Source organism: Strigops habroptila, chromosome 6, assembly GCF_004027225.2.
Source record: "Strigops habroptila isolate Jane chromosome 6, bStrHab1.2.pri, whole genome shotgun sequence".
Classification (NCBI taxonomy): Eukaryota; Metazoa; Chordata; class Aves; order Psittaciformes; family Psittacidae; genus Strigops; species Strigops habroptila.
In genome coordinates this window covers 20,931,448-20,945,472 of record NC_044282.2, presented here as the reverse complement: position 1 = coordinate 20,945,472, position 14,025 = coordinate 20,931,448, and the positions used below count along the sequence as shown (strand labels likewise).

The 14,025-nt window shown below is 36.6% G+C and overlaps 1 protein-coding gene across 6 annotated transcripts in view; it reads right to left on the bottom strand.

The window, feature by feature from the left end:
* The window catches only part of FBXL4 (F-box and leucine rich repeat protein 4), a 61,801-nt gene that overhangs the window by 29,506 nt on the left and 18,270 nt on the right, over positions 1-14,025 (bottom strand). For all 6 annotated transcript variants that reach the window (XM_030489349.1, XM_030489353.1, XM_030489354.1 and 3 more), the window contains exon 5: positions 8,399-8,643. In XM_030489349.1, coding sequence (XP_030345209.1) covers positions 8,399-8,643 — 245 coding nt within the window. The remainder of the gene's footprint in view (positions 1-8,398; positions 8,644-14,025) is intronic.

The following is a 14,025-nucleotide window of genomic DNA, read 5'->3' as shown; positions in this document are numbered from 1 at the left end:
TCGTGTCACAAATACAAGCTCTACTGTATCTAATCCAAGTTTTACTTACAAACGCATAAGCTTGTCCCTTTTTATTGCAAAGATAACCTTCAAACTGTAAATCAATCACTAGGCTTGTAAGTTTGATATTTAATAGGGAAAAAAAAAATCCCACGTGATTTTGTTATACTTTATTTGAATAGTTTCTCCAGCAGAAAAAAAATAAGTTCTTAACCTATGGCCTGCAATGAGTTCCCCTTGTTATTTCCTAGAATAATACAGCTACTTGTGAGACAGCATGAATTAGTTTCTCTTAATGTTCTGATCTGCTCTAGTACCAGTTATATGCTACAAAATCCTTCATGCAGAAAAAGCAGCTTGATGTTCTGACACTTTCACTGCAAAGTTAGTACTATTTCTTGTATATGTATCTTAACTGATACAACGGAAATGCCAGAGAGACACCAGGCTTCTGCTTGCACAAGAACTCCTGTGCAATAACTGAACAGGTATTAGCCTTCCCAAGACTTCGCTCCTGCTGAAACATAGGACGAAACATTTGCTGGTCTCCAAAGCAGACATACTCAGGGAGACATTCTTCAGTGACACTAATAGTAGCACAGGACTTGAAGCCTGTCTTTCAAGATCCAAGTTTTCAAACCTTCTTCCCTTATTTTTATATTACTCATTCAAGTCGTACTTGCCATTCATCATCACCTCTCCTTATTCCTTTTATCTTGCATGTTAGGCAGCCATAGTGTGATCATGCAGACCCTATGCAATACAGAGGGGAAAGAAGATTCCAGGGTAGCATCTCCATCCCTGGAGGTTTCCAAGAGTCACTGGAAACCTTGAATGACTTGATCTAGTGTTGGGGACACTGGTACTTCAAGTGGGAGCTTGGAGGAGATGACTTCAGAGGCCCCTAACATCCAGCATTTCTATGAGCCTATGCAAACAGAAACAAAGAGAGGGCTGAGACATGAGAGACATAAGCCCCAGAGCCACAGGAGTTCAGCTAAGCATGGCCTTTAAATCTACTTTTCCACTACTTTTGTCTAACTCTGCAGTCTCTCTTTAGAATTTATTTTAGCCTGTAAAATCAGAGTTTAATCAAACACAAGCACTTATTTGCTGTTTTCATCCTAAATACAGTGGATTCACCTAGACTGGTAAGCCTTCTTATGGGAGTGTCAGAGCTGAAATGACATGACAATTCACAACATTAACATCAGGTATTTAAGCATTATTGCTAGTCTAAAACAGCGGTTTAGAGTTCAACACTGCCATGGAGAAACACAAGATGGAAATCCCATGGAAATCAGGGTAGAGACATATGGATTCATTGCTGATTACCAATTAGCCAATTCTTCTATTTAATGAGTACGTTAACAATACATTGACGCAGCTTCTTTCATCAACAAATTATCAGGTTTGTTTGAATGGTGATATTTTCCATAAAACCTTGTCAGTCACCACTTATTATACCTATAGCTTTTGATTTGCTAACAGATAAATATTTTATTAATTACTCCATTACAATAATGGATGTTAGATTAACTGCCACGTAATTTAACATGGCTTGGCTGTCATAAATGTTGCTACAGATCAGCATTTTACTCCTTCTAGGACTATTAAAAGTTAACATTGCCAGGTCAGTGGAACACTCAGTTAACCCCCTCGTCTTGGAGAAGAACTCTAGGCTCACCAGTTTGAGGAATTACTATCCTCATAACATTTTATTTTAATTCATTACACTTGAAACACACAGACAGAGCAAACACAGCAATAGCAATGAGTGTTGCGCTTCATGACTTTGCTGCCTTTTTGGAAAAGGTTATTTAGGAGACGTTTAACATAGAGGCAAGGGTGTAAGGGACACAGAGCAGGGACAAGAATGAGCTGACAGGCATGAAGCAAAGAGATGAATGGAAACAGAAGGAGGAATTTGAGGAAGCCACCAATGAGCACAGAGCAGAGAACATCAGGCATAACTGCAGAGTTTTCTGAACGATCCGACAACCCAATCTTTGCTTGCACTAAACAGGCTGCTCAGGACAGAGGTTTTTGCTAAAGTCTTTCTATATGGATCTCCAAAGCCACATGGCAAGGTAGAACATGGGTTCTCATGCTTTCAGTTCTCAGACTTACCAGACACTGGGTGCCTCTCTGACTTAGCTCATTTGTAAACAAACAACCCCCAAAAAAGCACCTTCTACCCAAATCAACATTTCTTCATATATTTCTCCTTTAATCACTGAGGACTGACTGGTTCCTGTTTTTAGTCTCTCTTCCTTTCTGCACAGCCATCCATCCCTTTAGTTCTGCCTTTTTTTTAATCAATATTTTATACACACAATTTCTGAAGCTATTTCCCTTCATGTTTGTTATGAAGTATGACTAAACAACCTAGAATAATGGGAACATGCACATTTATTTCGCTAGACACTGGATTGGGCCTTTCCCTCACAGTTTGTCCTCATTCCAGACTGCAGTATTTCAAGACTCTTGTGTGTTTGATTGGCTTGGGGGTTTTTTTTGAGGAACAGTGGTGGTAGTTTTTATTTGTTTGGGGGGAGGCGGGGGGAGTTGTTTGTAATTTAAAAAAAAAATAAAAAAAAAAAATCTCACTTTCCATCACCTTCTACCTGCTTTTAAGAACTGCTGCTCATTCTTCCCCTCCCCCCTCCCTTCAGCTTCAGGGAAGTAAGTTAGTTCTATAGAAATCTTTCTGAAACATCAAATATATCTGTTAGGACATTATTTGGTCATGGTGATGTTAAACCATCATGATTATAGGGTTAGTCTATTAACAACTTCCAATCTTGTAATTCATGTCTAAGCATACTGCATGAGCCAAAGATGATCCAAAATTAAAATACCAAGGTAAAAAAGATAGCATCCTTCATGTCAGAACCGGCTGCATAAGACCTCCCAAACAGAATTCTCAAAATACCTTTAGACATCTGCTTGTGAGGGTGCTAAACACATTACATTTGCTCCAATGGTTTCTAATGGAACTGCATGGATCCAAAACCTAGACTTCACTGTTAGCTTAATGATCCTCAGTCAATATCCCATGGTTCAAGGTTACTGAAAACTCTTCAACAAGCAGGGATCAGTCCAGTTCTCTCTCATCTACTAATCTTCCTAAACAGAAATAGCCACTTTGTATAACTGTACTCCTTTAGTACAATTATCCCAACAGTTTTCAATCATTCTGATTTTACCAAATCTATTTTCATTTAATATCTTATGCACTCATTTTGTAGTCATTGACATACAAACTACTGAATTTGGTGTTGCAGAGACAGGAAGCAACTTCCATTTATGAACAATGCAGGGCTGGATAGATTTTTTTCTCTTTAGCACTTTCCCTTGTAGTGTTACATTACAGAATCATAGAATGGTTTGGGTTGGAAAGGACCTTAAAGATCACCTAGTTCCAACATCCACTGCCACCACCCAACATAGCCTCAAACACTTCCAGGGATGGGGCAGCCACAGCTTCTCTGGGCAACCTGTTTCAGTGTCTCACTACCCTGACAGGGAAGAACTTCTTCCTAATGTCTAATCTAGGTCTACCCTCAGTCAGCTAAAAACCATTCCCCTCTGTCAGCTTAAAGCCATTCCCCCTTTTCCTGTCAGTACATGCCCCGGTAAGAAGTGCCTCTCAGTGACAATACAAGAGCTGATAGAGCAGTGTGTATTCGTGGAAGTCAAATTAGGAGGTCATCAAGATCCTTGAACGTATGTATGTGCAGTTTCTCCGGACATGCAGATCAGGAGATGAAAGACATAAGCGGCACTGGCTGGTGAGACTTACACGCTAGATAAATTGCTTTGGAGACACATCTCTGCTGTCTTGGTGCATGCAAGTGTGCACACTTGAGAGTGAGACTGAGTAAAATAATTTTGTTTTTAAAATGAAGTCACCTTCCCTTCCTCTAAGCTATTCTAATTGTTACAACGTTATTTTCCACTCTAGCATGTATTACACTTCTTTTTTGTCAGCCAACCTTAAAACATTGCATGCAAGTGGGGAGAATATTAAGTACATGATCTTGTGCTTTTCTCAACACAGATGAAACATTTCAATAAGTCACGCAAAACAAACATTATTACTTAATCTCAGTTACAGCAATCCTAGGTTTTACTAAAAAGCTATGGAAATTAAAGCAAGAGACAGACATGGTTCTTAAATTGAGAATCAGACATTACTCCTATATTCTGTGACTATTTGATGCATGTTTCAGTAATTTCTCTGACCTTCCTGCTAGTTTGACTCAGAGCAAGCCTCACCAAGTTAAACACTGACAAAATACACCTCTATTAAACAGGAACTAAAGCCTTCAAACGTTAACAACAAAATTGCTGAAGAAATATTCCTGGATGTGCTTGACATGCAAACACTCCCTGACTAACTTGAAAATGAAACACTATTAATTCATTTTCACAGTTTAAAATGTTAGAAATAATAAAAATCCTAATACCTCAGATATTTAAAGCAGAAGAGTTTAAACAAGCTAATGACATTATCAACGATACAAAGAAATCTGCATGCAGAACTCTGTTTTTAAACCGTTCTTGAGCTGTTTAAACCTCAGAACATTTTTTCATCATCTTGATACTTAGTATACCTCCAGTCAACTTGCCACACTTTTCCCATATAGGTCTTACCCTCCCACACTGATACTTCCCTGGCAGGAAGAAAATCACCATACCTCTAACGCCAAGAGAAATGCAGTGCTGCTTATGTAACACTTGCTGTGAAATCTTTGCTATTCCCTGTCACTTTGCATTCCAGACACTTGAGACTGCTCAGATACTCATTTCATTTGTCTTTCACTTTTCCATACACTTTTAGTTCAATCCAAATGATAAAATTTAGTTAATTTATATTATATGCTGAAATGAAAAATTTACGGTAGTCATTTTTAGCCTTGAGGAGTAGATGTTATCAATAACTTAAAATACCTTCAGCTTTGCCTTGGGATGTTCATATGCCTGAAGCATTCTATCTTCTCATGATAATAGCTGAAGTATTAGCTTCAGTCTTAAAATAACTCTTTTGAAAAAATTTCTACTTTAATAACTTTCTGCAAGAAAATATACATTTTCAATTCTTTTTCACAATCATGTCTATATATATCTTTAAAAGGAACACACAGATTTACACAAGCTACTTCTTTCGAAACCACAGATAAAAACATTTTGGAAAGATATTTGCGAAAATAAAATTCAAGTAAGAGCAGCATTTAAACACGAGCTGACTTGCAGAAATCATAACTTAAACTGTACAGTTGTAAGAATAAAACTAACTCTACCAGTTTTGAATTCAACAGTGCCAACTGTAACATCAAATGCTGAAAAAAGTGCAAAAATAAACAAAAAAACCCCAGGTCCTGTAAAAGTGAAATGCTGTTATCTATGAGAATAAGGTATTTTAGTTTTAGCATTTTGCGATTTCTATACTGCCACAATTTGTAGTGTCTGTGAAGTTATGTACAAATTTCATTTAGCAAATAATGATTTTCCTCCTTGAATGGACAAATACAGGTTGGCCTCCTTCAAATTGTTAAAACTTCTAGGCAGAGTTCTCTTGGCAGCTGTTCCTGGTTGCTTATGCAGCAATTTAACACAAAACTTATAAACCTGAAGTATTGGAATAAGCAATTTAGGCTTGTTTCAACTCAACCTCAGGTTACCAGAGGTTTTTTTCACCAATTAAATCCAGAATAAAAGATGCAGCTTGGTATGCTATTAGCTTTATTTAGAAATTTCCTTTGCAGAAAGAAACAGAAAATGCCAAGACTAGAGAAGAAGTCAAGGAGAGCAGGATAAAAAGAAACCAACACGCTGATTCAGAAACATTCACACAGTAGGCAGCAAGAGAATATTTTACACTAATAAATGTAGGGGTACTTGTCTTCTACTGTCACGTATAGAGACAGAAATACATAAGTATTTAATTTCTGTAAAGGACAATTACAGTCTAAAAATCTGATTAAGTTTTTAGTACCAGTTAACATCAGCAGGTAACTGATAAAAGCAGCAATGAACCCTATCCTGTCAGCTGAGAACATCATCTGCAATACTCATATTCTGAAGAATAAACTGCAAAAAAAATTTAACCGTGAAACAGAATTCCTAAGAAAGTCAAAGTACCTCCATTCTTTGAAAACTCTGTTTTGCATAACATCTCCCAAAAGTGAGGCTGGGTGAGGAACATCTAGAAGTTCAAAAGGAAAAATTATGGGAGTTCATGACTAAATGTTCTGGATGCTGCAATATCCACATGGTGATGGTATCTTGATGAAAGCCAGGGCAATAGAACTAAACATTACTCGCCAGATTTCTCCTTTGAGGAACACCATCTCTCATCATCTCTTTTCTTTGCAGAAAGCCACATTAATGCTTTGAAAAGCAAATGTTGTTCTAAGAGGTCTCCTGTATTAATAGATATTTGAACAGCAAATGACCAGCAAATTTTCCCTTCCTGGAAGCCAGCAAAGTTGACAAATTTATGTTTGGAAATATTACTAGAAAAGACACTTCTACAGAACAAAGAGTTGCAAAACTATTTCTGTATAAGGAAAAAGAAAACTTTCAAAACCAAGCCTAGTTACAGTGGAGAATTTTTGATTCAGAAGTGAAAATTCTGAGAAGTCACACCTGAAAACTATTTAGCTTACAACCCTTTTTCAAAAATTTATGATTGAACTGCATCTTCCATTCCCAGACTGCACATCTCTTCCAAGAAATACTTTTTCCTAGAAATACGGATAACTTCACAATTGTATCAATGTCCAAGAACACTTTTGGCTTTGTTACAAATAAATATCACTGATTATAATGAATATAAATTGACCATGTTTATGCACTGGTTATTAATATAATAGTCAAACAATGACTATTTATCATTTTAGAAATGCTGACTACACAAAAGTGCTGCTATTAGTTCAGAACTGAAGTGTAAAAAATAAAGTAGTCCTTAGCAATAAAGCCATTTTCAACTAACTGGAAGTCAGAAATGCCAGAACTGCAAAGTTTAGCATTCTCTGAATTTGGAAATTCATTTCTTTGAAGACTACAAAAATTTTTAGCAGACCTGCATGTTCAAAACAAAACAAACAACAACAGCAACAAAAAAAAAGAAATCACAAAAATCTAAAAAAATGCCATGAAGATGCACATACTTTAAATTTTCAAAACACAGATTTAATAGCTAGGCATCAGAAAGCAAGTACTTCATGATTTCAGAGATGAATTCTCAATTAAAGCTTGCATACTTATCATCTGCATAATGTATCTAATATGAAATCCAAATTTAGGAGAAATGTTTGTACCCCATTTAACAGCTAGCTGGTGCCTATCTCTTTTACCCCATTTAAAAACTAGCTGGTGGCTGCCTCCTTTTTCTACCAACAAGCACAAAAGAGCTTAGGGCTCCTAGATTATGAGCTGGAAGGTGAGGAAAAAAAGGAAGCAACATTCTCATCCCAACAAAGTATTTCTTCAAATTATTTTACTTCCCCAGGGAAGGCACCCCGGCAAAGGAAATAAAAAGTTTGAAAACTTGATTTAACCTTTTTATTCAGAAAACAAATGAGAGTTAGGACAATTTTTTTTTTTTTTAGATATATTAAACATCTGTTTCTTATCAATCAAGTTCTGCTTTCACCTGCCATTGCTGATTACTTCTTAGTTGAAGCAGCAATTTTTGCTTAAATGAAATGCTTTGATAGATACTGTTTAACTAATGCAAACGAGCAAAGCAGCAAGAAGTGATATCTTAAGAAAGCAGAGAACACGGCTGTTATACAGAGAAGAAATCCTGCAAATTTGCTGTTTTAATGACCTACAGCACAGTCAGCTCAGTGGAAGATGCACATACAAACCCCCCATTTCCCAACAGGACTAATGTTTTAAATCATTTTTATGAAAATATTTGCATTTACATTGCCCTCCAGTGATTACTTAGGGCCCATACCTTGTAAGCATGCACTGTAATCAGTTTATTACTGCACCATTCTAATACAGTCCTACTGATGACTCATCTGTACAAAAAACAACCATATTTTCTTTGTGAAATGGACCTTTGGACAGCTTGGTTTTAGGGGAGTTTTTTAGAAGCCCAGAGGAAAGCAAAACACTGCTCCCGCTCGGAAAAAGCCTTTCAGTCACAGGTGGTTTGGCACATGCAGACTCTACATATTAAAATGCACTTCTGCTGCTATATCTAGATCTCTCACTGGTTTAGCTCTTGTCTTTTTCTATATCATAACAATCACACCTTTTATAGCAAATCAAAAATGTTTCTTGTCTTTTAATAACGTTTCAGATACTTAGCAAAACTACTGTGCAGCAGCTCTGCAAACAAAGCTTGTCAAAATACTTCTGTACATTTAGCACTGACCTGCTAAATCCAGAAACAGAGATGGCTCCCCTGTTCCCAGTCCAAGATAAATTCAGCCACTGGATGAGAGTGCAGCGAGACTGTAGGTATTCCAGAGATGTGTCATTAATCCTTGCCCAGTAAGGTTGTAAACTGAGATGAATGTATTGTAGAGGATCACAGCAATGTTGATATAGTAGCTTACAAGTTTGTGCTAGTCTACACAGGTCTGGTACTGTAAGGTGACTCAAAATCAACTGGATGAGCTATATTAAAAACAGAAAAAAAAGTCACAGATGGTCATACAGCACTTGAAACGTTAAGAGAAAACCACAAAGGATTAAGATGTTCCAATTTCAAAGAAAAGTAAATCCTTTTTACTTAAAAGTAACTTCTTGAATAAATCATTGATTAACTATGAAATAGGACTGCACTGCCTTCTCGATTTGATGACATATTAAACAAGAAAGGATAAAGCAGATCTACATACGAAAGTGACAGGAAGCTTTCAAATTAGAAGTTTCTTTACCCATGCTAATTTAAACAGTGATATGTATGTAAACACTATGTTTACATATTTCCCTTCACAATGTCTGCACTGCCGTTGATCAGAACACTGAATTGGCATTTTCTTTCTTCTCTGGATTTGGTTTTTAAAATGGCAGCACATTTGCAGAGTACATGGAAAAACAATACCATGTCCCAGTTTCCCCACACCTTGAACTGATTTTAGATTTATTCCTCTGCTCCTTGCTTAAAAAAAAATTCAGTGTTTTGTCTTCTGCCTTATATCCTCTCCCATCCATGCTGGACTACGCAATTAGGTAAAAAAATTCAGCATTTTCAGATCTTTTACAAAGTAATCTCTGCCTTGCTGTAATACTTGGAGAGCATTTTTGTTCTATGCCAAAGTCAAATCTGAAAGGCAAAGTGCTTTTTTACCTTTATCTCCAACTCAGAAATCAAGAAACATCCCCTGTCTCCTACTATGTCCTGTTTTCCTTTCCGAGGGAAGATCAACACACACAGACACATACTCCCATTAGGGAATAACAAAAACGCTCAGGAGAAGAAACAAACAAACAAAAAAAAAAAGGCGAAAAACCAAACCCAAAAAAACCTCCTTTACATTAGAAACTGAGAGAAAATGTGCTTAAAAAATTAAATCTAAAAATTAATGTTTACTTTACCAGAGCTGTCTTCAACAGCTATAAGTATCTGCACCAAAGTTATGCAACTAAAATTGACAAAGTGTTTTCAAGCAGAGTGGGAAACGATTACTCACTGAAATGAATCAGTGTAAATTAAAAAAAGAAAACAAACCAAAAAAAAAAAACCAAACCACCACACACCAATCCCCCATCAACACAAACAAACCCACAAACCAGCTTAAATTGGAGTCCTGTACCATAAGGTTTCATTCTGATGTCTTTACAAGCATTCATAAGACAAACCACCAAAAAACTGAATAAAATACTTAATATAAAATGAAAATGAATCTTTTTGTGAGATCCAAACAGATTGTACTTCCAATGAACCAGTTTATTATGCAGTTAGCTTCCGCCTCCCCTCCTCCCCCCTTCATTTTTGGAATAGAAGAAATAAGAAAACAATCCAACTTCCTGCAAAATGAAAAATGTTACTTCCTACTCAGCTCCAGATTTAGTATTTGAATTTCAAACACTATCTACAACTCCTCAAAAAATTTAACTTCAACTCCAATGCCAAAATACAGTGTTTGCATATATACTCGTTTCTCTCCAGCCTAATTTCAAGTCCTCTCTTCCCTTCAACTTGATCCAACTTTCCCCTAAAAACGGCCTAGGCTTTTTGTCTCTGCAGGTGCCTGAAACTCTCACCTCAGCTTGATGCAAAGGATCTCCACAGACATTTCAATGTAACAGCAATATATACATACATATATATATAAAATAAATATCCATATATAATAACTGAAGTTGATATATTAATCAACAAAGTTTGCTCCCAATTGACATTTAGATTGTCGGCATTTTGGTATCTGAGAAAGCACAAAATAACACGCAGCTAACATAGATATAATCCCAAATTAGTATCTTGATTTTTGGTTGGCTAAGACCCATACTTAAGCTTAAAGGTTGCTAAACACAGTTTTGTCTGTCATCCTAATAGTAGATACCCAAACATATACCTATTTTCCTAAGACCATCAATTAACTTTAAATGATTTGCAATATTTTGAAAGACAGCTTCAAATTCTTGCAATTTTTCAGCTATTCCTATAAAACACCTAAACATTTATGAATGGTCTTTTCCCTCAGACTTTTCCCATGCTTATTTAGTAAGTTTTCTAGAGCAGAGTGCTCAGCAAAGGCTGTCAAAGTAGCTAAATTTATCTCTACAACTAATGTGGTGTAATAATGTCTGATAAAAACAAAGTAACAGAAATTTTGTTCAGTGGCAAAAAATGTTATTTTGTAACTTTTGAGCAGTAAAGTGAATGGTGAATGAAATTATAAATGCCTCACCACTGTCCCTTTACACTGATGACTTGAGTATTTCATAACATACAGAATGTTGCAATCTTTCCACACCAGAGATGAAATCTCTTACTACATGAATGTCTTGATCAGAAAAAAAAATAATCCTTTTTACTAAAATTATGCTACTCCATAATATCTATAATGAAAAAATACAATTAAATTACACTATTATGACATTATGATGTAAAGTACTTTTTTCTAGCTTTTGATTAAACAAAGATAACAGGTACCAAAATTACAGGCTAATAGCCATTAATCACCCTTAGTCTGGAGTCTGGTGTCTGTCAGAAATTCATTTTTTATGTATGTGTATCCTGGCACAAAGTACAATTTGATACCTTAATGAGTATGTGACGTGATGTGCTGTATTGTGCTACACTGTGTTCATGGTGATACCAAGAATGCTACAGAATTAAGTATCTGCTTCAAAAACTACTTTTGTAACACAGTTTCTCACGAACAACTGTTTTCACTTTGCATTTATGAAAAATAATGGCAAGCATTATTGTTTCACACTTTCTTATAAATCCATCAGTAAAAACAAAGATTATTGGAAAAAAATACAAAGGAGTATGCAGAAGAAAACAAAACAGAATTTATACATCACTTTTGGGGCTGTGATGGGCCAAAAGAATTTTCTTTCCTGTTTCCAGGGCAAACAGGGCACATGCCACCTTTAGAGATGTGGTGAGAACAAGACCCACTACAGTGAAAACCTCCAAAACCTGAAAGGTTTCCAAATCGTCATTCTCCACAACAATTCAACAAACAAAAAAGCAGTATGCAAATTGACTGTGTGCTGTTTGAGCACAAAAAAGATCCTGATTCATATCTGATCTGTGCCTTATTATCACCATAGTCCCTGATTGTACCATCTTACATATATGCATATATTTTGAATTGCCAATTTAAAAATATAAGATCTTAAAAAAACCCCAGACATCTCACTCACTGCAAAGTTTAATTATAAGCTCGTAAAGGATCTCCATTACACTCTTCAATACACTGGGTAAAACTTTACTAATGGTGTAACTCCTAAAGGTACTTACCTACTGAAAAGTTTCTCTGGCTTTTTTAAGCTTTTTTTTGCTGAATAACAGCAAGGACTTTCTGTGTCTAGAGCATAGTAACACAGAACTTGATTTGGTCAGAAAATAATGCCTGGCTGCTGGTCAAACCTAGAATATCAGCACTTTCTACAAATAGCCTCTTTTTAGTTCTCCAACCCAAGTCCTTCCAATATGAAAATACATTGGCCTTTGCTAACCACTCATTCAGAAGCACACAAATCAATGACTTGCAATTTCTTCACTCTGCAGCTACAGCTGCCATAGCTTAGCCTCTAATCAATCAGACCTGATACTAAGGCATGCTCAGGTAAAGAACAAAGGTTATGGGCACAAAAAGGCAGAGTGAAGACAAGAAGAAGATGGTATTCTAGGGCTTCTGACATCCCTCAACACAGTTTAAGAAAACCCAGTCCCTAGTTCCATGATCCTATAGCTTGCACCACCAAATGCATACACATTTAATAGCACACACGAACACATGAAAAGTGGATCTTGCAACTGTTTCACAAAACAACCATTTAAGTCTCTCTTCTCTTTATTCTACTCGCATTGCATGCTTTGGCAGAGTAGGGTTTATATCACAAGGCTGTAGGCTCTGATCCTCTCAGCAATGGAGGGCTGTAAAGGTTTTAAGCCCCTTCTTGACACAAAGAACAGAAAAGGATCTTATTGACAGACTGCACAATCAAATAATCAAGACTCCAGGAGGACTAAAGCTCGAGAGATCTTCTCCTGTGTTCCATTGCTTAGAGCCTACTCTGCTATAGTAACTGTCAGTATATTGGCCATGAACCAAAGGGAATCTTGTGCCATATGGTTATTAGCTTTTAAGGACCCTCATGAGTTTCTCTTTCTAAAGAGAGGCATAAAATCTTGCTGACTACCTGAAAGCCTACAAGTATAGAAAGATGCAAGAAGTTTACTGTTGAGGTAAAAAAGGTGTATTACACTCGAAAATGTTCCTGCTTATTGTTCTGGCCCTTTTATCAAAGTATCATTTAAGAGACGCAGATCTTATATTCAAGACCCGTTTTCTTGGAACATAGGTGCCAAATCCACATTTAGTGGTGAAATTCACTTCTCCTGACATGGGCAGCTCATAAATCTTGAGGCAGCTTTAGGAAAAAACTGGCTTCAGGGAATGACAAAGATGTTATTCATATCTTTTTATATAAAAAAAAAAAAAATTATATATATAAAAAAAATCTTTTGGACTGCAGCACACAGGATTTCTTCTGACTCTCCTGTCTGGAGAACAAAAGTTCTTGGTACATGGCACATCTTGGTGAGTCTCAAACTGCACAAGAGTTATGGTGTGGTAGGTATTCCTCACCTTTCTCAAAGGTTTTTAACTTGTTCAGACCTTCAGGTCTCAAGGGTTCCTGTAAAGCCAACTAAGACTAAGCCTTACTCCTTCTACTTCACGAGCAGCACAAGTTAACTAAAGATAACTGGGAAGAAACACAACAACATGAAGTGTGTCCTGGAAAATCCCTCCTCAATTTTAAGGTAATTATGGGGAACAGATGATAGTATATCAAAGCCACTAAGGGCTGATTAACACTGTTCATGAGCAGGGAAGGAAAATTCTCTCAACTAGTTCACCCAAGATTTTACACTTTCTTCTAAGGAAGTCTGTGCCCCAAGAGCCTACCATTTTTCTCTTCTGTAGCAGGAGCAATATAGAGCTCACACTGCAGCAAGCCATTCCTAATGCTATTTTGAGAAACAACAGAGTCTATGAAAGGATTGTCTGTGGAAGTTTCAGGAAGACAATGAAGGCAAAACAAAGCCTGGAGGAACTGCTGCCTACTTTAAGATTAGCATGGAAGACCATTCAGCCTGTGTATTTGGTGAATTATGGACAGTAGTATGAAAAAGCCTGAAACAGCTGAAATAAGGAATAGGCATATGTATGAAGACTTAGGACAGTTCTACATTCACAGTCAACATGAACATCTAAAAAGACACAATTTTTCATGTAATGTACCAATCAAAACTGGAAGGAGTCAGCAGTTGTTGCCTTACTTCTTCATTACAACGTTCGAACACTTCCC